Source organism: Neolamprologus multifasciatus, chromosome 18 (genome assembly GCF_963576455.1).
Source record: "Neolamprologus multifasciatus chromosome 18, fNeoMul1.2, whole genome shotgun sequence".
NCBI classification, from domain to species: Eukaryota; Metazoa; Chordata; class Actinopteri; order Cichliformes; family Cichlidae; genus Neolamprologus; species Neolamprologus multifasciatus.
In genome coordinates, this window is record NC_140456.1 from 9,377,703 (window position 1) to 9,403,190 (window position 25,488).

At 38.9% G+C, this 25,488-nt stretch overlaps 1 protein-coding gene across 2 annotated transcripts in view; it reads left to right on the forward strand.

Moving 5' to 3' along the window:
* Positions 1-25,488, forward strand: part of kirrel1b (kirre like nephrin family adhesion molecule 1b) — a 69,189-nt gene that overhangs the window by 36,131 nt on the left and 7,570 nt on the right. Inside the window, exons 3-14 of one of the 2 annotated variants that reach the window (XM_085141477.1) lie at positions 3,509-3,658; positions 5,137-5,294; positions 8,400-8,550; positions 9,915-10,020; positions 10,724-10,872; positions 12,119-12,246; positions 12,669-12,795; positions 14,811-14,911; positions 18,771-18,987; positions 20,509-20,616; positions 23,347-23,474; positions 24,161-24,271. In XM_085141477.1, the coding sequence (XP_084997603.1) occupies positions 3,509-3,658; positions 5,137-5,294; positions 8,400-8,550; positions 9,915-10,020; positions 10,724-10,872; positions 12,119-12,246; positions 12,669-12,795; positions 14,811-14,911; positions 18,771-18,987; positions 20,509-20,616; positions 23,347-23,474; positions 24,161-24,271 (1,634 nt within the window). The remainder of the gene's footprint in view (positions 1-3,508; positions 3,659-5,136; positions 5,295-8,399; positions 8,551-9,914; positions 10,021-10,723; positions 10,873-12,118; positions 12,247-12,668; positions 12,796-14,810; positions 14,912-18,770; positions 18,988-20,508; positions 20,617-23,346; positions 23,475-24,160; positions 24,272-25,488) is intronic. The other variant, XM_085141478.1, reaches the window with a different exon arrangement.

The window sequence follows — 25,488 nt, forward strand, 5'->3', positions numbered from 1 at the left end:
GGTGCTCAAAGGGAGGTTCTGATTGGCTGTTGAACTCTGGACTAAGGATTAATCCTGCTTCACTCCTGCCATACCACGTTAGACTAACTCTTCATGCTGGAAAAGTTACTGAGGTGTGATGGAAAAATTGTTCTTCCAGTTTACATGTGTTTTATACATGTCAACTGAAGTATCAAGGGATCAGTATTTCACAAAAATGGTACCAGAGCACTTTGGTGGAAAGGGGGTTGAACTGGAAGGTGAAGCTTTCTATTAACCAGTCAGTCTTCTCACCTGGGGTCAAGTTTTGGGTAGTGACTGAAAGAATAAAGGCTGCTGAGGTTCTTAGATGCAATGTGAAATATTTTAAAATACCGATGGGTCTCTGAGAGGACTTGGTTCTCCTTTGCGAAGGGATCGAGTTGAGCCGGTCCCGGGATCTTATCTAAATACCATTTTAGCAACTTTGACTGGATGCTTTCACAGCTGATTTTCCATCTGGTATGTGACCCTGTGATACAAAGGGTAGACCCAAGACAGATGATACAACTCATCTGACCTGTGGACACATCCGGCTCCTTCATTAGGGGTTGAAAAATGTTTTTAAGGAGAGAAACATTAGAATTTACCTGCTAAGCCTACAACCACCTTGATCCAACTCTGCATAATCCACAGAAAAGGGATAGATGGAAGAAAAACTAACTCCACAGCTTTCATTCATTCTGCCTTTAAAGCTATTTTAAACAATTTATGGATAAATAGTTAGGAAAGCTTTTATTTATACATGAAAATGTTGCTTTTTTGCTGTAATGTACAATTTCACGTTCTCACAAAATGTAAGAGAAAAACTTCTGTATTAGCACTTACAAACATCACATTAGCACTCATAGACTTTCAGCTCTAAACCACCCATCACATTTCTCATAACACTGTAAATTCATCCACAAAGAACGCTAGATGCTGTATAGCATGCAAAAAACACCACATACCCATCCACCCACACAGACACGCACACACCGCCCACACACACTGACACAAAACACACACATACACACAGTCACACAAGTGATAATCTGACATGTGATGCGAATCTTGTGTTCAACTCAATTTAATTCACAGGTTCAGTAAAGGTCTGCACTTCTCTCTCGCCTCCTCTCGCTCGCTCTTTCTCCCTCACACTGCCTTTATTTCCTGCTCCTTCATCTTTAAAACTACAGCTTCACCATCACTCGCTGGCTTCCCAGATCCCCTCTATTGCTTTTTATTTCTTCACTCTCCTCTCTGTCGGTCCCATCCTCGTCCCTTCCTCCTCCCGCTCTCATTTTGTTGTTGGTAATGCTCTCTTTGTCCTTGTAGCCTTTTACAGCGTGGACCTGCTGACAAACACATTTGATAAACATGTTGTCCTCTTTGTCTCTTTTCCTGCTTCTCACCCATCTATCATCGCCTTCTGTCCATCTTTTATGCTTAGTTGTCGGCTGCCATTCTTCCCGCCGTGACATACGGTCACTCAGCCTTTTGCTCATCTCATAACCTGAACTTGAAGCCATGTCATGAAGTCTGCAAGTTGCAAACACTTGCACCAACAAATATTATTAATTCATTGGTGATCCATTAAGGTGCAGATGTTTGATGTATGATGTATAAGTGGTTGTTATTATGCGCCCTGTATGATTACATACAGCTGTGGATGACAGTGTAGGCGTACAGATTGTGCAGTGCAATTCTCACCTGCAGTTAGCTCACCCACACATACGCAGGAGATCTGCGTTCATTCACAGACCAAAACAGCTTCTAGACATCACCTGGCTGCGCCTGTAAAATGTCAGATAAATAAAATTTAAATCCAGTTAATATATGATCGGTGTACCGCCACCTACATGTGTGGATCATGTTTACGTAAATACCCAAAACACACATGCATCTTCTCACTACCTGCAGGCATAAGTGGTGGCAGTTTATTGTTCATCCTCAACCTCCTCCTCCTCTCCTCCTCCTCCTTCTTCTCCTTCTCCCCAGGGTGCTTTCACCTCTGTGGTTGCTATGCTGCGAGGTGCTGGAGTGGATGATGTAATCTCCACTAATACTTTTGTCCCCCTCCACCCAACCTCCTTCTTCCTCCTTGCACCCCAACTGCCTGCCTGCTTGCCTGCCTTTGCCATCTGAATCCATGATGTCATGTTAGGATTGGGCACGGAGGATCAATGAGTGCCCCCTAGTGGGATGTCACGCTCAATTATGTCTTTGTCTGCGAGTTGAGGGTTCAAAGAGAGAAAAAGAGGGTGCTGTAATTGGAACAGCACCGTCCGTAATTCTGCAGGAATTGATGTGGCGTTATTGAATATGTGGCCACGTTTGATCAGCGTTAGTACAAAAACCATTTAGCTATTTATCGCTAACTGTGTTACTATACTTGTGTTGTTTGTGTAGAGGGCATATCATATCATTGTGATCTCCAGATGCTGTGGTTAATGAAAAAAGGGTCTTCAATAAATCATGTTATCTGTGTATTATGATAAAAAGCTTTGACACTTTCCCATAAATATGTGTCGCCTTGCTCTCTGTTCTCTGCCTGTGATGGATGTAAAACAATCGGGGTTCAGCATTTATCCATTTCAAAAGAGCTTTTACATTTGCTTTATCCTGTGAACAAATCAGGTCAGAGTCCTCTGTTGCACAGTTACACAAATTACATAAATAATATTAAAAACTGAATGAAAGAAGATGGAGAAGAGGTTTTTGGGCTTTCGTTTTTGGTCTTTATATAAAAGGCATGACAAGTACCTCAAGGAACTACAGTTTAAATGGTTAATTCACCAATATTACTGAGAAACTGTGTTTTTTGTGACGTATGTTCTGTTACAGGCACACGCAGAGTTTTAATTTATAGTCATAAAGTTTAAGCTTTTGACTGCAACCCCCAGACAAAACAGAGGTGAATGACATTTGTCTACAGTCTACAAAACATCACCTAAAAAATTCAAGAGTGACATCTCTTTTCAGAAAATAAGAGACTAGATAGAAAGGCCTACTTTCTATCTAGGAATATTACTGAATTCAGGTGAATGCCACCTTTAAATTAGCAGCATTTCTTTTTATTATCAGTTACTTGTAGCACTTTTTTAGGAATTTCAGATTTTGGATAGCTTAACAACAACTTTTAACATACAATTTCACAAGAAAGGGTAAATGTGACAAATACCAGCTTGTTTTCTTGTAACTGACGTGGAAACAAAATATTTCACAACAGGAAATCATCACAGAGTATTTCTAAAAAATATATACTTTCCTCCTCAGAAACAGCAGATACAGATCATTCAGTGAATGCAGTATTGCTGTGATGACTCATGTCTGTAATTGAAGCATTTAATGTCTCTTCCTGCACTCCAACAATCATTTCAGAACAATCAGTCTTCCTTTCAAGTTGGCTCACTATGTATGTGACTGTAATAAAAACAGACTGAAGTAAATGAGTCACAGTGTGAATTATATGCTCTCTAACTGAAAGTTTGCTTGGTTTGTTCAACAGCGTGGCCCAGGTATCGTATCCTGCGTTCTCTCGACATCGGCCAGTACAACTTGGAGATCTCCAACGCCGAGCTTTCTGATGACTCTCTCTATGAGTGTCAGGCCACAGAGGCCGCCTTGCGCTCCAGGAGGGCTAAGCTCAATGTACTCAGTAAGTACCCTGCTGCTACTGATACAGGGGTCTTCTCCTGATGCATTTTTCTGATTTTCCTCTAACTAGTTAAGTAATTATGCATTGAATCCTCTCAGTAAATCTTTGGGTTTCCTTTTTGCTTTCATTAAACCAACCTTGTCATAAGTTAATATAAATCTCCCACATCCTTAACATTTAAGTGGAAATTGCAGAAATTGTTCTTTCTACAAAGCCTCTGTGCCAGCTTGCTTTTGTTATAATCCCAAATGTGCTGTTAGAGAGTCTGTAGCTTTAAAAACAACTGAGCTGCCACTACCCAAACCCTTTCAGGAAGATGTCTGACAAAAAAAAATCTCAGTTCAGCTTGCACTAATACACAAAATATTGCATGAAAAAAAAATTAACCAACACATAGGTCTCACCTATTAGCTTCAAAATGTCCCTGCACTGTGCTGGTTTTATAAACGCACAAGAATTCAAACTAAGAAAGACTTTTGCAGCTGTATATGCAACTTGCAGGTTAGGCAACCAGCATTTCTATTTTTTGCTTACCAAGATTTAGAAGGTTTGGTAAATGATAAAGTAAATAATTAGGAAAATAGGTGTTACTTACAATCACATAGTGCTGCCAATCTGATTGATAACCTGGGACATCTTAACCTTTGCCAACTACTTCACCCAATGTGTATATATTTCCTCTGACTCTGAGTGCTGTTAGTCCATTTAGATAGTTTTGGGGTAAATTGCCCATTTTTAGAGATATTGGCTATAGAGAAGTTGCTTTTCCTTAAATATAACCAAGCAAGGCAACAAACCAGTTAGAAGTTTTATGCAGGTCTAATTTTATTCTACCAAACTACATCCAATAACCATACCTCTGTGCAGAAGGTAGCGTGCATCTACTCGTGATGAGAAACTCATTCTAGTGACAGTGTGACAGGGTGTAAACATTAAAGACGACCTCCTTTAGCTGAGCTAGCTAGCTGCATCCTTCTTTTGGTGGGCGGATGCAGACAGAGGTAAGAAAATAGCTCCTATGAAACAGCTCACAACAAAATTGTGGATTTTTTATGAGTAACTGGGTCATGCTTTCTGGAGAGAGACATCGCTGCTGATTTTTAGTTTGTTTGCTTGTTTTTGGCACTTGGGTGAAGCTAGTATCTCCAGAATTGGGCAACTCAAACCATAAAAAAGCAGCAGATTAAACAGGAGAGGAAATGCATGAGGAAAATATGTAAATTTAGTAGAGGGTGAACAACTCCTTTAAACGGTTAGCTTAACCGAGAAGCTAATTGTGTTAAATAGGACATTAATATCTAAAAAAGAAAAACATGAAAGTCATGCCTCTAGTCTTTTGATATGTATGAAGGTTTTTACAGTACTATGTGTTTTTATGGTTTACTATATGTATATGTAAAGTTTTTTTCTTTATTTATCTGTTCACATTTACATAAATGTGTCATTTTAAAATATGAATTTGCATATCACCCCTTCAGTCCCCCCTGAGGACCCAGTGGTCGAGGGATCCCCTGAGCTCTTGCTGATGGCTGGTACTTCACACAACCTGACCTGTGTGACTCGTGGGGCCAAGCCTGCGGCACACATCCAGTGGACCAAGAATGGCCTTCCTGTGGAGGGGGCCTACCACTCCACGGTGACTCATACACACCCATGCACACATGCACACATGCAGATAATAGCAGCCACACGTGTGTGTGTGTGTGTTTTTCCAAGGGGAGTTTGTAAAGCTCACATAAGGATGATTTTGATGATCATGAGTTCACTTGCCGCTGTAAGACTATGTAATACAAACTGTAGAACAATGCAATCTTTGTAATATAATCCACTCTGTCTGTTTATTTGTTTTTATGCCTTTTTGTTTTTGTTTTTTTGCTGGAGGCTTGTTATGACGGGTAAATACAGTATGCACACCTCGGGCCAGGCGGCTTCCCAGAAGTCCTCCAGTCAAGAAATAGTGTGTCAATCATTAGTATTTCACACCAAGCGCTCCTTACTGTTTAGTCAACAATACACTCACCATATTTATTAAGAAATGATTAATGGTTACAGATTTTAACCTACAAATCAACAGACAGAAACTTTCAATGGGCTTTTTTGGCTATAGTAGCAGCAATAAAAGTGCAGAAACATTACTGAAATTAGGGCTGGGTATCGTCACTGATTTTTAGAATCGATTCAATTCCGATTCACAAGGTCCAGAATCGATTCGATCCACGATTCGATTTAATTCGATTCGATTCGATTCACTTCGATTTGAATATGGGAAATTTTGACAGTCAGAAATATTATAATTCAGATTAGTACATTTACATATTTTTGTATCTATAAAAAGGAAGCTGACACACGCAAGACTTTATCAAAGGTGTGAGCGTCATAGCAGATGCCTTTGTGTCAAAGTAGCTGAAGATAAAACACAGAAACACATGAAGGTGATTTTTCCTGGCCTGGGATTTTATAAAAATATTCTGCAGTACATCAAAAACGAAAGAAAACCATTAATCAACATATGAACATTACCTCTGAAGTTACAGCGGTTTTATTAGAGACACATCAAATTTTAAATTTGTTCAGCATTGAACGGCAGAAATTAGGTTTTCTTTTCGGAAGTATATAAAACAGAAAAAAAAAGTCGGCCGATAGCGCTGTAAACAACGGTAGACTTGTGCGTAACAAGCAAGCGAATAATGCAGAAAACCGTACAGAGAGAGAGGGGGGGAGAGAGAGAGAGAGAGAGAGCTGTGCATCGTGGTCAAAGCAAAACAGTAAAAGTCAGAGTGAATACATGACGATGTTTTTGTGAAGCGTAGTTTGGATCCTCTTTTGCTGCTGGTTCGGTCAATATTGTTTGGAGAGACATCAAACTAACAGCTTTAGAATCAGCGCATAAAGGGCGTGAACACAAAGCCCAGACCCGCCGACAGATCAGAATCAGCGGGCTGTCGGCTTTCAGCCCCGACTGTGAGAAATTCGACATCTAACTGATTCTGATCCGCGGGCTGCGCTGTGTGTTTAAGTCTTTGTGCAGAATCCGTGTTCCTGCTCTCATTTACTGTTTTAGCTGTTTGGTGGTTGTTGAAATTTTGTGAGATTTCACCTGAGATTCTGGCATTTCGGGCAAAATAAATTTATATTAAAAAAATCGATTCAGGATTTTAATGAATCGATTTTACGTAATCCAAGCCAGAATCGATTTTAATCGATAAATCGATTATAAAAACCCACCCCTAACTGAAATGTCTTTGCTAAATCAAATTAAACTGTCTTTTTCCCCTCACACTGAGAAAGCCACAGTTACACCAAAGTTCTTACATTTTGAAATCAAAATTAAACCATGAAACTCACTAAGAGAGGACACGACAAACTTTCAGTCCTAAATTTCCTGCTCTTTGTCAGCTGTAGAGAGACATCAAAATGTGCAGTGTTAACACAGCATGCTGATGTTGCTGCTGAGCAGATGAAATTGTTAATGTGTAAAAAAAACAACTAATACTAGAACAAACAAACTAAGAGCACATTGCATTTCCCTCTTTGGGCTGCTATGCATTGCTTCATTCATCCATAGTGAGTCTTAGAAAATATCACAGACTCTGTGTTTTAACAATTCAGTTGATGCACTAAAGAGAGTTTGCAGGGGCAGCTAATTAAAATTAGTGGTTAAGTAGATGTACTTGTGGTATTTCATAATTTTTGTATTAGAAAAAAAAATACTGTCGCACTTGCACACCTACTCAACACATGTGTTTAATTACGCTCTTACTTCAGTAGACTTTATATTGCGAGTGTCAGCCATGCCTTCTACCCGGAAGCACAGCACATGCTTTCCAGACATCTCTTGCATTCCTCGCTTTACAGTCGTGACACAACTTAAAAGACACAAAGATCCAAGACATGTTTTATTAACCCACTGCCAGAGATTTTCTTTTGTACACACATACAGGCAGGAAATGTATTTGGTGACACCTTGCACACAGTCGCAGTGTTACATTTCTTCCGTGTTCAGATTCCTCGCCATCCCGCATATTCTCCTGTACACATGAAAGCAGGTCTGCAAGTGCACGCACGCATAGACACTCGCTCGCATATGCACACATGCGCTTTTATATGCACAGAGATGCAGCAGCAAACACTGACTCACGCACTCAAACACAGATGTTTTTGCATCTCATCGCAGCCAGCTTTATGCCCCCCACACATGCTCATACATATTACATGCTGCTCTTATATTACCCTGTTACTGACCACGCATTTAAACTACATTGAAAGCTGTACACAGTTTCTTGACAGATTTTGTGGCTGCGTTTTAAAAAATGCCACCTCCTCATTCCAAGAAAGCTGGATTTTATGTTCATGTTTGCCAGAAGAAGATTTATGGCGTCTCTTTTATGACTGCCACTAAGGACTGTTTACATTATTGATTCATCTATCAATTCTTTTCTCCTACATCTTTCTTTTCCTTCTTAACTTCACATACTTTATATTTTTTTTCTATTTTTGTCCATGGATTTCTATTTATGTTCAGTTATTTCTCATCTCTCATGGCTCCATTAGTAACTCACCAGTGTCTCTTTCCTTCCCCCACCTGACTTTCTATCTTTATTTCTCCTTTTTTCATCCTTCCTCTCCTCTGTGTATCTTTTCTTTGATCTCACTCTGTGGGCTCTTCTCCCTAAATTCCTCTTATCCCGTCATCTCCCCTGCTAATGCTTGCCCTGTCTCTGCCTTTTTCTCTGTCAAACAGGAAGTGCTGCCAGACAGGAAAAGGGTTACGACCAGGAGCTACCTGCCCATCACACCAGTCGACACAGACAGTGGCAGCAATTTCACCTGTGTGGCCAGCAATCCAGCTGTACCTATGGGGAAACGAACCACCCTAACCCTCAATGTTCACCGTATGTTACTCTTCCTGTCTGCAAGACTTTAAACACACATAGATGCTCTGGTGATGAAGCAGAGAGTATTTTTTGCAGACAGATTGCAAAATCAGTAAATATTTTTAATTAGCTGTGCCAGCACTCACCAACTTGATGTAATTACCAGCAAAAAATAATATACATGTCAGTAATGTTCAATACATTCTCAAATCTCAAATCAAGTCTTCCAAACTGATTTAGCTTGATTTGTGTTGTTTTAGCACATATTTGGAGGCCCGAAGCAGTTCAGGAATCTACTGTACTTTATCACCCGGTGAGCCAGAAAGTTTTGGTGATGAACTTAGGAGTTATTGTCAAGAAGGAAAAAGTAGCTTTAATAACTGTTTTACTTAAGATATAGGATCAGTGCAGAAGTCTATAGGTAACCAAAGTTTCTCCTTGAACGACGTTATATGAATCAAAGTCCCATATCCACAGATGTATAAAATCAAACACCTAGACATGCAGCCTGCCTTTCACAAACATTTGTGAAGGAATGGATTGTTCTAAAGAGCTCACTGAGATTAAGTGTAGCACTGTAATAGGATGCCACTGTTCGTCCTAAACATTCCAAAATCAGCTGTGAGATGAGTTATTCCAAAGCATTTAGAAACTATAGAAACTCAGACACATTCCCAAAACTCTGCTGACTTAATAACTGCAGGTTTCCAAACCTCCTCTGGCATTCATGCAACATCAGCACAAAAACTGTGCACCGTGCGCTTCACAGCATAGATTTCCAAGGCTGTAATATGTAGGTGGCCCAGTACTTTTGTTCATATAGTATGCAGTCATTATATTATTCACACTCGTGATCTCTATATAAAAGATAAAGGCACCGCTGTGAGTTCTGATTTGCAGAGTGCAGTGTTTTTAAGCTTTGGCTTTTTAAGCATTTTCTCCATCAGCATTTTAGAAATTTCAAGCAGAGGGCAGATCTGGGAAACTTGCTCTTTCAGTAGCTGCTTGTCTTTCACATGCTAGGCCCACCCTGAGTCATAATCTGCTTTATTGTTCTTCTGGATATTAATGGGGACTGTAATATGTAAAATGAGCACACTTTCATATTCACTAAGGACCGAAACTTTCAAATGAGAACAAAAAAACTCATCAGAACGTGCTCACCGAGGTCTCAGAATAAGGGAACCCAGAGTTTTCTTTACTACCAGAGTTCCTTTTGCAACCATAGGAGGTGTCCCTTGTTGAACATTTAAAAGAATGAAGGTTGAAGGTACTTCTGGATTGTCATCTGCTATATGCATATTTTATAAATACAATTTATGTTCACATTATTGTTAAGTTCATTTAGAATATATATCAAACGTGTATCTCTCCCTGTGTAGACCCTCCCACCGTGACCCTGTCCATCGAGCCTCGCTCTGTCCTTGAGGGAGAGAGGGTTACCTTTACCTGCCAGGCCACTGCCAACCCTCCTATCATGGGCTACAGGTCTGGATGTTTTTTTTTAATATGTGTTTACAGGTTTTTGTGCACTTCAGGCTATGAGAAACTTTTTGATGCTCGTCCTGCAGTGCAGATAAGATGTTTAAAGCCAATATGTTTTCTTTCATCTGTGTGAGTGCGCTCATACCCTCTCCCTGCTGTTGCTCCTGAATAGCAATTTCTGCTTAGAGAACAGAATTGATAAAAGTACTGAACATTTGTACAGCTAAACGCTGACTTTTATCGTAAGTGACAGCACTGAAGCACTGAAACTGCAAAATGCCGGAGTTTAACACAATGGTTGTAATTTGAGGTTTGAGACTCCAACAGAGGGTCCCTGTGTGGGAACACTGCCAGGTACTTAGGCACTAGGCCTACTGAGTGAACATTAAATGTCATCTAATGGACGATGTGCAATATGGTTATTTGATTTTGAGTCAGGTATCTGGCAAGATACAGCACGGATAACAGAGATGAAGAGAAATTTCTTGCAATCATTCCCTCAGGTTTTCGTATTAAAGTCGTGTAAATGTTAGCTTAATTGATAATACAAAAAGAATCATTGTCTTATGGTGGAAATCTAACATTTAGATAACCTCAAAATCCCATTATGCTTTTGAAATATCCCGCTGGGAGGTCTACATAACAATGATTTACAACGCTTAGAAACATGTTGAACTGTGTGTTGTGCTGTGTGTCTCACTGTCAGGTGGGCTAAAGGTGGCGTGCTGCTGGAGGGAGCCAGAGAAAGCGTGTTTGTCACCACCGCAGATCACTCATTCTTCACCGAGCCCGTGTCCTGTCAGGTGTTTAACGCCGTGGGAAGCACTAACGTCAGCATCCTTGTGGACGTGCACTGTGAGTAGAGTGCAAACACTTCTTAGCTGAGTGGGATTCTGATGACATGAATGCGCTTTGTGCTCTCTATTTGTCTAAAGAAACATGCTGCATTTATATTGTTACCATACACCATTCATGTATTGCGCAATGAGTAAATTCCCAATAGGCTGTTATTGCGTGTTCTCTCGGTTTAAACTGAGTTTAACAAGACACTTAAATGAATTAGGACAATAATCAAAATGTGAAAGAAGCAATGTGTTCTTCATAGCTAAGGACATATTCATAAAAAGATTGCAGTGAAAAAGGAGAAAAAGAGAAAAATGTTGCACAAAAATTTCTTCCTTTATGATAGTAAAATGAACAGTTCTTTCTTAGAGAATATGAATGAATTCTGCTGTAATAAAACTTCTTTGTAATCGCATATTTTTTTTAAACGAATCAAATGAAAATCAACTCAATTTTATTTTTGTAGCACCAAATCAACTCAACAGCCACCTCAAGATGCTTTATGATAAAGAGAAACACAATAATAAACTTTATATTGTTGTAGTACTATATATTGTATATAATGTGTTCTATACAATATAAAGTGTAGAAGACTGCTGAAAATCATAAAAATAGCTAAAATAATACGTTTGAGAAAAAAAAAGTAGTAATTAAAATTTTCAATACATTAACATAAAAATCTTTATTCTATTAAAACAGCAAAAGTGAATACTCCTACTACTACTACTACTAATTTTACTACTGCCATTAATAATAGTACTAATGGGCTCCTTCTGACCTCCCTGTAATGCTGTGGCTTGAAGTGTAATGGCTGAAAGCATCACTACATGTTTGTTGTTTTGCTTTGAGGAACAGATAAAAGAGAAGAACCGGAGTTCATGAAACAATAGCATTTTCAGAGGCCGTCTGATGCAAGGGCATGTAGACTTGTAAACCTTAAAGCCTAAAAAGGGAATTTTAAAATTTGTGCAAAAACTACCAAAGCAGTGTAAATAGGCTTTAAAGTGCTTTCTGGTCTTCGGTGTGCAGAATCTATTAGTCTTTTGAAATCCGGATTAAAAACTATTTTGTTTTTGTACCTTTTACATAAAATATAATTGTAATTATTGTATTTTTGTTTTGTCCTAATGCTTTTTGCTTTTTGTCTTTGTAAAGCACATTGAATTGCTTTGTATGAAAGGAGCTATATAAATACATTTGACTTTGGTAGGAACCCTTTTGTTGCTCATTTGGTGATCGGATTGCTATTTTCTTTCAGTTGGCCCCATACTGGTAGTGGAGCCCAGGCCGGTTACAGTGGATGTGGACGCAGACGTCACTCTTAACTGCAAGTGGTCTGGAAACCCTCCTCTCACTCTCACCTGGACTAAAAAGGGTTCCAGCATGGTAAAAAGACATTTTTACCTTTGAACTTAAATCTAATATCACCCATTAATGATGGATTAAAGTATTATTTCTATAAATACTTATTAATTACTGAAATATATAGACCATAAAGTGAGAACAGCTAATGTAGTTGTAGTCCTAACCATATAATATAAGCACATCTATATTAAGGACCTAGATTTTGTTAATGTTTGCTCAGTTGTAAAGCCATCTTAAATTTTTAATTTTTAGCTAACAAGTTAAAAAAAGCTTGAGGGGAAAAAAACTAATGGTGCCCTCCAAGTAAATCAACATGCTATATGAATTAAAAATAGATCATCTTCCCTCCAACCTCCTTTTTTAACATCTCTCCAGTCTGCTTATCTCTGTTCTTTTCCTCTTCATCAGCCTGTTTTTTTCCCTACCTGTGTGCGTGCATCCAGGTGCTAAGCAACAACAACCAACTGCATCTGAAGGCAGTGAGCCAGGCTGATGCAGGCCAGTATGTCTGCAAGGCCATCGTGCCCCGAATTGGCGTGGGAGAGACCGAGGTTACGCTCACTGTCAACGGTCAGTTAATCTTCACTTACTCTGCATTATCAGGAAAAGTGTCGATATTAGCAAAACTCACAACATTTGTAAAGAGATCACCCTACACAAAGCACAGCCCTAATTCTTAATAAACAAGGCATAATGAAACCACACAGACCTCCAGGATGTGTTTATATGATCTAGTGTTAAATGTAAGCATGCATCAATCTGAATCGCTCTGACAGCTGAAGAGACTGAGTGAATGGAGCACAGTACTGTATGGGCCTGTCGACCCGACCTGATTTATTCCGGCGTGACCCAAATGATCTAATCAGCTAATTTTTCAGTCATGAACAGGCCAAAACCCAATATTTCAAAATCTCACAGAGCAGCCAGCAGGTACTTAATAAATCAAAACTGATTCACCAAGAACACAGTGATAAAAAGAGAGTTCACAAATGCCCCTTAAATCTTCACTAAATAGCCAAGTTCCTGGTCAAACAAGAAAAGAAAATCAGTGGCATTTCCTTGCAAATGAAAAGCTAAAAGCTTTTTTCATTTTATTAATGATCTGGTGATTATTTTGGCACTCATTCACTAATCAGACACTTAGTGTGAACACAGTAAAGTATTTGCACCATCCACCTCGTTCCCATGACTCACTGCAAAGCATGATGCATTGTTTTAGTGGAGCTATTTATACTTCTGCAGAGCACGGTTACTGTATAGCACACCAGCTTTGGTTTCATAGTTCAGCATCACACTTTATCTGACGATTGCATGTGTCATACATTTGATCAACTTACAAATATAATATTTACATAAAAATAAGCTAAATGAGTTTAAAATAGCAACAAAATGGCAGAAAAGAGAAATAACAAAGAACAGAGAGAGATGAAAGACACTAAAAAGTTATCATCCACGGGCAGCTCCAATGGCAAACAGCAGATCCTCTTTGTCCAATCTGCGGAAATTTAGAGACATATATGGTGTTAATAGGTCTTTGATATACTTCAGAGCAAGGCGGTTTAATTCTTTAAAGTAATTAATAAAATTTTAAAATCAATAGAGAATTTAACAGGCAGTCGGCGCAAATTTGCCAGCACTGGAGTAATGTGATCATTTTTTTTAGTACCAGAACAAAATCCGGGCAGCAGAGTTTTTTCCTCAGCTGGATTCAGTTGCGAGAGCTCGAACTGATGATTAAAACCACTGCAGTCAAGTCCAGAAACACAGTAATTAAATCCATGCATGACACTTGAAAATAAGATGACTGGATGTTATTTTCAACTTGTGAATCAATACAGAGGTCAGTGCTGAAAGCAGCTTTAAAATATTTTCCTCACGTTAACTTTATTTTCCACTCTGATTTTGAGTGATGGTGGGCTATGCAAGCACCGTTACATGCATGTTACTTTTATTAGCCCGGTTTCATTACTGAAAAGGAGAGCACTGCAGTGCGGTTGCTGTGTTAACAGTCTTTCATTCACTGTGATAGAGAGTGACAGTATTGCAGCGAGCAGGTTTTCCGTGACTTTGCTCAGAGTGTTTTTGTGAAAAGCAGTAGATAACAGCAAAATCTTTCTGCAACTTGCTCAGAGTTGTTGTTACCATTAAAATTACCCACCTGCAACAGACATTTCACGGATTTTCTGCATGACCAGACTCTGAATGCATCTTTCAGCTTTTCTTGGCCTTTTTAAAAACTCTTTGTGTACAATCTTCGAGCACATAGCCAGAGTTAGGAAACACTATAATCAATGCAGTCTGAAATATAGAGGTATAGAGGTTGAAGAACTGTCTATGGGATGTATTAATATTAGAGAATACACCTCTTCTTTCCTTAATAAAGCAATTATTTGTGCCAAAGAATATCCTCTAATAGCAGACGCTATATAAGAAAAAAAAATCTCATTTGCTTTTTGGGGTTCTCTTTTAAGTCTACAAATTAATATGATTTTTATGAATGACCATTTTTCTTCATTGTAGTAATCCTTCTCTCTGTGCATGTATCCCCCCCCCTCTCTTTGCCTTGTGCTATCTCACCCGTTCAGGCCCCCCTATCATCTCCAGTGATCCGGTTCAGTACGCTGTCAGAGGGGAGAGAGGGGAGATCAAATGTTACATCGCCAGCACCCCTCCACCTGATAAGATTGTAAGTCCATCCTTGGAAGTTGTAATCTTCTGCAGAGGTGCTTGACCTTTTCAGATTGCATCTGCCTCACACAGAATCGTGATCGCAACGCCTCGTCCACCCCGAAAACAAAATGATTTTTACTTTCTCTCTCCAGCCTGTGTCACACAGGCCGAAAGACCGACATAAGCGACTGTTCTCCAATGATTACGGGAGAACAATCTGTTCTTCCTCTGTGGTGGAAGGTGTGACTCATCAAAAACAGCTGCTGTAGTGTTTGGCTGAAAAGAAAGAGGACACACACACAAAACTGTGCACCGTGATCCAGTGAGATGTTGGAGTGCAGTAGATTCGATTCAGCTGCGATTGACGCCACACGTTACATGTTACTAAAGTATTTGTAAAGGTTTTGTGTTTGAATGGCTTGCGGTGAGTTGCACATTTTAAGACTTTTTATTGAAAAGTAAAAGTGATTAAAAAGTGGAAATCACTGTGACTTTAATGTTCAAAAACATATTAAGCGATCCAAGTAATAAATCACAACTAAACGTGCCTGCAGTTTTTACAATTCACAACAAATTGGTGTATGACAGGCAGGTATGAAATTGGCTGTAACTCTCACACCATCACAAAATAGCTACGACATATTTTTCTATTATTGACAAAGCTGTTTCTACAAGCCTTTAAATGTCACCGCACAGGTTTTGTAGGACACTCAAATTACCACTATTTCACCAGTGAAACATTGGCTCCGGTCAGTCAGTGGATGCACATGTATATGTCAACTTTCAGGAAGTCTTTAGCTGTTACAAATAAAAGACCAAGCTCACATCCATGTGTAATCCTGCAATATCTACCATACATGCATGTTTACTGCTCTCTTAAAGTCAAATATGTGGAAAAAAAATGAAATTATAAAAGAAAATGAACCAAGAAATGTTAAAATTTCGTTAAATGAATCATCTCCTCCGAATCCTCCACCATCTCTCAGGGATGCAGTGATGCTTGTACCTCTATTTTGGGAATCGACTGTAAACGTGACAAGTTTCACAGTGATGGAATCAATCGCATTACAAAGCCAACCAAGTGTTGGTTTCAGATTTATTTCACTGTCTGCAACCTTTGGTGTAGTTTAGTTATATCAGGATCAATCAAAGTATTGATCATCCCTTCCTCATATTAGGATGTAAGACTCATTTTTCAACACAGGAGTAAAAAGTGTTCTGCAATTAAGGAAAAAAAACAAAAGTAGGTATAGATTTCTTTTGGCAAAAATGTAATTTATTTATGATATATTCACCTTGAAGTATTTATATGGTAATATGTCTGTGAAGGTTCTCAGTCATCCAGGTCATCGTAGTCAAAGGAGCTTGCAAAGAAAAGCGTCTGGACTTCTTTAAGTTGCTTGAAGAAGTTTCACACCTTGGCTCAGGCGATTAGAGGATCATCAGGGGGTCCTTTTGTCCCTCTATGGGGGGATACTCCCACTAGGTTTAAATCTGGGACTCCCCACCATTTGACCTTAGAACTGAAGAAGCTTCTCGGATGAGAGGTGAAATGTCTTCAAGCAACTTAAAGAAGTCCAGACGCTTTTCTTTGCAAGCTCCTTTGACTATTCATATGGTAGTTTACCTACTTAGCCTTTGGTAAGACCAGCTAAAAGTTTGAGCCTGAGTGTTTTCAGGATATCCGACCGATGGCTCTAGTAACCTGATAACAGCTATCGAGTTCATGACTGTGAGGTATTCATTATTTGTGAATTCAGAGCAAAACTGTAAATATATAAATAAAATGGTGCATTTATTTAAACGTAAACATGACTGGTTAATAACACATGTACCTCAAGTGGACTACAGATAGAAACCAGTCACCACCTGTCACCATATGCTGTGCTCCTTTCCTACAGATTCGACATTATTCATATGCAGATATTATATTGTGACCCTCTCATATGTATCATTACTCACAGCTGGTTATCGCCTGATTGGAAGGTTACAGCGATGTGTTGCTGAAAGATTTGAATCTTGTATCAGCTTTTATACAGTTACCCTTGAGTAAGGCATTACACAACCCACATCTCCTCCAGTGCTGTGTGTGGGTTAAAGGTCTTCCTTTGAGCTCAGGTGTGACTTTGTAAAGATGTAGGACTGCGATTCGTGAAATGAACACTTTCAGGCTATTTTTCTTAAAGACTGACTCAGTTTTCTTACGAAATACCATCAGTATGACTTAGAAATACCATAATCACATAAATTTCAAACCCTCGTATAAAGACAATCAGCATCCAGAATCAGGCTGTGCACCCGAAGCTCAGTTCAGTCCATTTCAAAGTAAGCACCATCATTTCTTTTAAAAGAAAGCTTTCTCTCAGATTGCCTTTCCGGAAAACTGTAATTGAGTATCCGCCTGCCATCCCAGCTGTGTGTGCTGTTTTTCTCAGTGACAGTCACTGAGGGCAATGCTTGACCAAACTCAAATTTAATTTAAAGTGAGGTTTATATAAGTTAAAATATAAGTGGTATGGCTTTCTATATAAAATTTCAAAAAGAATACGATGACCAGTATGCGCTCATATCACAAAAAGAAGCAAAAAGAACTGAAATAAAGCCACTTACACCATTTGAGTTTGAAGGCTAGAATGAGTCAGAGAGAGTGGGGGTGAAGTAGATCGAAATGAGAAGGAGAGAGATGGAGGGAGAGTAAAATTTTGTACCTTTCAGCGTCAATTATCCAATTGTGCAGCGCCGACATGACAGAAATCAGAGCTTTTAGAAAGCTTCAGCCCCCTGCTGCATTGGCAGAGAGCTCAGAGCGTATAATGTGATATGACATTATAGTCTAGGCTTAATGCAGAGACACAAGGACTCATAAAATATGAAGTATGCTGCTGTGTGTGTGTGTGTGTGTGTGTATGAAAAAGTGTGGGCAGTGTGTGTGTGTACGGAGAAAGAAGGACAGAGATGCAGACAAAGGTGGTGCAACATAATTATTGTGAGGAAGTGCGATTAAAGAGAGAGAGTGAAGAAAATGAAGCGTTCTGCAAAAAACGTCCCTGGTTGAGTCTTTAAAGACATTCGCCTTTTTATTTTTTCAAGCCAGGTTAAGAGGTACATTAGCCCAACATTTGGGTGTATGTATATTTGATATTGTCATGCTCTATATTTAATACCCTGGGAATTCCACCTCAGCAGATTTTAAGTAGAAAAACCTGCTTGAGTTTTTACCTCTCGTGTACACTTGCTGCACTGTGTGTGTCTCTTCTTTTTAAGCAGAACTGTTTTCTCACCCACTCAGAAAACTCTGTGCACACATTTTAATTGGGGAATAGTGTACCAGTTACCAAGGTGTGAAAATATAATCTTTCGAGCTTAAAATGTATTTCCTCGCTTTTGTCTCTTTTAACACGTCTTAACAACAGCCCATCTGTTGCTCGTGTGCGCGCGCGCGCGTGTGTGTGCGTCCCTCGATGTGAGGCTATCGTGAAAAAGTGAAATCAGCATTATTGATCCCTGAGGTTAAAGTGGATGATTGCAGCAGAAAATGTTGGAGTTTAGATAAAAATCAAACAAATTACAGATACTGGCGATTAGATCAGCATCACATTAATACAGCTTGGAGGAGATGTGTTGATTAGGCACATATTTATATATTTACAGATATATCAAGTCTTTATTCTTAACTTAATCTAAAACTGAAGTACACTTGGGCAGCTTTTTTAGAGGCTTTGAAGAAACAGAACAAATGCAAAAGCCAGCGCTCACTCCAACATGTTTTACTGACATCTTAAAATGTATTTTACCAGCTGTGTGTGATAGCCTTGGCCTCCTCTCTGTCAGGTTGTCCAGGTTTAGATGTCAGGCCTTTGGTATCTTTGTTACAGGTTTGGGCGTGGAAGGAAAACGTCTGGGAAAAAGAGAAAGGCACACTAATGGAGAGGTACACAGTGGAGCAGAGTAAACCTCCATCTCAAGGCGGGGCTGTTCTCTCTACCCTGACCATCAACAATGTCATGGAGTCAGACTTCCACTCCCCGTACAACTGCACTGCCTGGAACTCCTTCGGACCTGGCACCATGATTATCACACTGGAGGAGAAAGGTATGAAGGGGGGGGAAGGGAAACATAAGTTGAACATGGTGGTCATGCTGAGTACTCCTCACATATACACATTACAGAAAATAAACTACAGTCATCTTTACTTGCTATTATCAATTTAAATATTAGCATAATTGAATCATAATGCATCATTATGGAGAGACTGTGTTGAAGTTAGGGTTTTAGGTTAGGTTTTTTTTTTTTTTTATAACTTGTTCAACTTTAAAGCACAGATGAAGCTTGCCGTGGCACGTGATCAATGCAGATTGCAGTAGTTAGTAAACAGAATTTAAATATTTATCATATATATCATAAATGTGTATCTAATTTCCATGAGTTGCTCTTCTTGTCTTTTCAAAACCCTTCCTGCCTTCCTAGTTTAATGCTAGAAGTTTACATACATAAAGCAAAAGCATAGAAGAAGACAAAGATTATATGTAGCAACCATGGATGTTAACATTACACTGGACTTTTCTGAGGGAAGCCATTTGTGAATGCAAAACACTTTAACTGTAGTTAAATTTATGAGTTGCAAAGTTCTCATTGTTGGGTTCCAGTTGTGGCGTTTCTGTATAAATCATTCGGATGTGGCAAACTTTGTGAGAAATACTCCAGCTTTCCAATTTTTCAAAAAAAATAAATTGGCTTTGGAAATAATTTATTAGGAAGGTGTTAAATTAATTTGTTGGGCTTTAAATACCATTTTTTCTGGGTGAGCTTTTTGTGATACGCAACAGGAATTTACATCAACAAAATATTAATATAAAGAATGAAATATCAACTGGATGTTTCATATTAAAAATTTCTATATCTCTTCATTTCTAGATGCTCCTCACTCATCTATGTGTGTGGCTCAACTGAAAAAAGGCAATATCACGTGATTTTCATCATAAGAATTAAGAAACTTAATTCCAAATTTGATGACGGTTAGTTGTGTGCTTTGTCGTTTGTTTTGCGATGAAGGCAAACAGCTGTGTTTTTAAGCGCTGAATTTGTTTACAGAAAAAAAAATCCGACGGGGAACTTAATGTCCCCGAACAAGATGTTCTTCTCTTTCTTACAAGCTCAGATGCCCTTGAACAAGATTATTAAGCTGTGGCCTCAGCCGGAGAACAGATAGATAGTGTTGTTAGTCCATTCTGGATGGTTACATATTTTATTGCCAGAGCTTGGTATGCCACATTACATTGAGAAAATAGCTTCTCCATGCTCTGTCAAACTGTTATTGTTTCAACTGTCAGATTTTGCCGGCTTCAGAAAATCTCCCAAACATCTTTGAAAGCGAGAAAAAAAGACGGAGCCTGGATTTTCCCCTCACATGTTCACTTAAAGCATTTCATTCCTTGTCTGACTGGTGCTGCTTCTGCGCCTTATCAACAGAAGCAGCCCTCAGAGATTCAATATTAAGCTAGAACACCAGTGGATTTGTGCTTAAACGACGCTGCATCCGCACAGGTTTCTGTAACAATGAGGCAGCAGCTGTCCCTCAACCCCATACCCTTTTTCTGCATGTGTTTGTTTCAGATATTGTTCCAGTGGGGATTATCGCTGGTGGCACGGTGGGCTCCTCCATTCTGCTGCTTATTTTTCTACTGGCGCTCGCCTTCTTCCTGTACCGCCAACGCAAAGGCAGTGAGTGCTCACAGTCGCTCTCTAATGTGTTTGTGTAGGGGCATGCACACACTTATATTGTGTGTGTGTCTATCAGTCTTTCTTTTATCCACTCTCTACAACTGTCATTCTGCTTTTCCTGGAAAAAAGGGACACTTGCCAGCCATATAGCAAGCGATATTAATGAATATTCATATAATATGGCAAACTGCCTTAAGACGCCTACTGTACATTTCCCTTTTAATTCTTTTGACTTATATTTATAAGATGCTTCTACGCTAGATAAAGTACATAAACAACAGAGCAGAAAACAAGAGCATTCAGAGGTGAATAGTATTTAAATTATGAATTCCTATATGTTATTTCTACAGCCTGCAGCAATCCAATTAGTGTTTATGAACACAAATCACGCTTCTGTTAAACGGGGAGCTAAAAACAAGCGGCGTCTCTTAGTTGTTTAATTTTGAGCTGCTCCATCTCAAATAAAGAAGTGGGAAAGACAGTGAAGGTGACTGGCAGAGTCCCCAGAGGGATTTTCTGTGGATAAGAGTGTATTTTTTTCTGGTTCAGAGCTGATAACACCTCTACAGAAAAGACACCGTTTGGAAATAGAAACTCAAACAAACATCTTTGTGGCTCCAGATAAACAGTCTTTCATTTGTCGTCTACGATGCAGCGCGACACTTCACAGATTTAAATCTCTACTTTTAAGGTTTCTGGCTGTGGAAGTGAGTTGTTTGTGCTGACAAATATTGACTGCTTTGCGACTGAAGCATGTTGAGTTGAGCCTTTTAGGTTGCATGAGACAGTATAGAAATACACTTCTTTTATTGCCCTAATATTTACACGTTTGCAGTTATAGACAAGACAGCCTTATCCTAGCTCAATAAAGCCATTTGCACACAGTAAGTATATTTAATATCCACATGTTAGGTTGACTTTTACCAAGTTTAAATTCACAAAATGTGTTGGAAAGGTGGAGTTAATTTTTCCAGCTTTAATTTGAAGGGTTTAATAGAAACGTATGGAGGAGAGAAAGAGCACACACGCATGTTATAATAATATTATAGTAATGTTATAGCACGGGCCTGTGCAAATGGATACTGAGCCAAAGCATGCTGCAAAAGAGTTTCTCAAAGTAAAAAAATTTGATATTGTGGAATGGCCAAGACAGTCACCTGATCTCAACTTAACAGAGCAGCTTCTCATTTATTAAAACTGTAAAAAAGGAATGCAGAATGACCCAAAAATGAGCAGCAACTGAGACTGAAACGGCTGCAGCAAGGAAACATAACTCAGGGCTGAGACTTCAGGCATTCATTGACTGCAAACGAATCTCATCCAAGTATTAAAAACTTTCCCAACATTTAAAATTATGACAGTTTGTCCAATTACTTTTGAGCCATATAAATGGAAAAAAATTTATTAAATGACTGTAATTCCTACAGTGAAGCTGAAAGTCTACACGTAAAGGATGTCATAATTTTGTTTTTATTTCAAATCCACCTGTGGAGCTGCTTGTTTTTGAGAAAAACTGGCTAAAAAAATTTGATTCCTTCACATGGTATGTTATTTGTTCTGAACGCTTTAAAAAAAAAAAAATCAGACACTTCCACAGCGTCTACTTTTAGAAAACTAAGGTGCTGAAGTCAGAAACACAAAACTACGGTGGCCCTGAGAGGCCAAACGGACTGCAACTTAAGAAAACACCAGCAATAAGAAAAATACTGCAAAAGCACACAAAACAAAACGGAAATAGGAAAAAAAAACAGATTTCCAAAAGCTCAAGGGAAGTGTTTCTGGGGAGACAATAACCTGACGGACCAGTTGCAGGAACCAAAATATGCTAATTGCGCTGGGAGACACTTAAAAGAAGTGGAGGATCTATTGGTTTTGTGAGGAAAGAAAAGATGAGAGGTAAGTGTGTTAGCCTAAGTATTAGCCTAAAAATCCATCATAAGTATTATATGAATAGTGACAAAACACACCTACCATGTTTTGGGTTCCTGCAACTGGTCCATCAGGTTATTGTCTCCCCAGAAACACTTCTCTTGTGCTTTTGGAAATCAGTTTTTTCCTATTCCAGTTTGTCCTATTTCCGTTGTGTTTTGTGTGCTTTTGCAGCGTTTTTCTTATTGCTGGTGTTTTCTTAAGTTGCAGCCCGTTTGGCCTCTCAGGGCCACCGTACGAAAATACAATGTCCAGCCAAGCAGATGGATTAACAACGACAGTATACCAAGATACACAAACTATGAAAGAATACATATAGACACAGAATACAAAATGATAACCACATAAACAAATAAGAAAAAACTAATATCACACCTACAAGGAAAGGACAAAGGTGGTTAAAACTGAGAAGTTCGTATATAAAAGACAACAAAGCAAATAATGAATCATCCTTGGATTTGCAGACAGAGACATCTGCTGAAACGATATTTATCTTTCTTATAAATTTTAATCAAAACAACCCCTGATAAAGAAATTATTGCCCAAGTAGAGTGGAGATATTTTAGCATATTCTTTCACTGTCACATCTTTAGAGTTCATGTTGTGATATTTTTCATTTTTTTTTAAGGCTGTCAGCATGCCAAGGCAAATAATGAACCAGGCAAGCTGAACAAATTTAAAACAAAAAATAATGCTGAAGTTTTCTTTTCTTGCTACTTTTCTAGCTAGACTGAAAAAGAAGTCAATCATTTATCTTAACATTACCACACATCATAACCGGCGGTTGTGTTTTTCTTCCAGGTCGAAGGGGTGTCACCCTCGGTAAGCCAGACATCAAGGTAGAAACGGTGAACAAAGAAACTCACAGCCTGGAGGAGGAGGCGGCCAACGTCTCCACAGCAACCCGGATGGTCAAGGCTATGTACTCTGTGAGTAGACTCCCATCTGAGTCACCAGGGGCCGTGGAGAGGAGGCGTATGGGTCAATGGCCTTAAATGTACAGATACACTGACACTAAAGGCGACTTGGCAGGAGAGGCACACACAGACATTCTCACACTCACACAATGGGAACAAATACACACGCAAAAGGCCTCACTAAACACACACTAAAAACACAAATCCATAAAAAAGATGTCAAAGTATATGCGCGCACACACTCGACTCAATCAATCAATAAAGCACAATAAAGCATGTGTACACACACATATGAGGAGAAACAAGGACAAGACATTCACGCATAGATACAGGAGAAAAACTAACTGGGGGAAAAAATACACAGTTTTTCCTCAATGCACAGATATTTGTGCACACAAAAAAACACAGAAATAATAAACAAATATACAGACACACACTCATTTTAACATTTTGTTCCTTTTAGAGGAGAATTCAACCCCGGAAGTCCTGGAGAATCTAATCGACGCAGCTCCTCTGACGCGGTTTTAAAGCTCGGGCAAAAACACCTTTTTCTCCAACAACTAACCGTTTCTCGTCTTCCGGTCTCTTGGGATTCAAAACCTGAAACTCTGTTTTCCTCTCCCCTCCCTCTCTTCTTCCTCCTTTCCTTTTTCACCCTCCCTCTTTCCGTGTGTGTGTTTCGTTGTTTGATGGTTTAGTTTCTGCCCTCTGTTTCCCTCTCTCCCTCCACTCAGCCATTCAAAGATGACATGGACCTGAAGCAGGACGTCAGAAGCGAGAGTGACACCCGGGAGGAGTACGAGCTCAAGGTGAGATGAGTCAGCGAAGATATGTTGGCATGCTCGCGCTGCATTAAAATAAAAAAAAAAAACACTTATCTAGAGCATCGCTGGACATTTGGCATGGTGCATGAGATTTGTGATCATGTTCTTCAGGTCCTGCTGTACTTTTTCCTGTGGCTTTACATCACAGTTAAAGCAACTTTTTCTGTAGTGCCTTTTTTTGAGTGTGAGTGTCCTGGCATAGAAACCTCCACTATCTGTATCTGAGTTCACTTATAGAGTCTGATGATCAGGTATCTCTTGAAAAGGCCAGAATTCTGTATTCTTAGGCAGCTTGACCCTACTGTGATTGGCACACGGCTGCAAATAACATAGTTTTAACTTTTCTAGACTAAATAGTTTAATAGTTTAATAGTTTAATCATTTATATAGCACATTTAATTACAACAGGAGCGTTGACCAAAGTGCTGTACGAGAATACAACATACATAATAAAATAACTGTACAAGAATACAACATACCTAATAAAACAACTTAGAGTATTAAAAGCAAACACCAAATATGAATTAACAAATAACTCTCATGCTGTATTAAAAGCCAATAAATAAAAATGTGTTTTAAGATAAGATTTAAAAAGATTGACAGTGGGAGCCTGTCTGATGTGTAGGGGTAAATTATTCCACAGCTTAGGCGCTATGACTGCAAATGCTCGATCAAATTATCTCTTTTTATATTATATCTTATCTCGAAATAAATAAAAGACAATAAATAAACAATGCAAGTGTTTTAGTTTCTTCACCAGTAATGTAGCATATTTAACTTGATTACTTCTTGATTACTTTCCTAAGCATTTTAAACTGGGTGATAAAGCAGCAAAGTCCTCCACAGGATGCTGAAGTTTCAGGTTTGATATCAAGCGTTTCAGTGTTAGCAGAGTTTTTCATTGTTTCTATACAATCTTTACACCGTACTGTAAGTTAGAGCCTTTTTTTGGCATATTCGGCTTGTTGTGGGCATGGCAGACAGTGATTGCTTGGAGGAATTCATATTGATTTCAATCCTAGACGAGGAGGTGCAAGTTCAAAGAAGAGTCAAAGTCAAAAACACTGCTTTGAATTTTAGTCCATACTACCAAATGCAAAGAGCCTGTGTAGAAACAACTCTTTGTAAATAGACCTGGCCTGGTTGGTTGGTCTTTCCCAGCAGTTTTGTCAAGAAATAAAAAATATTAAATATTTGGACGT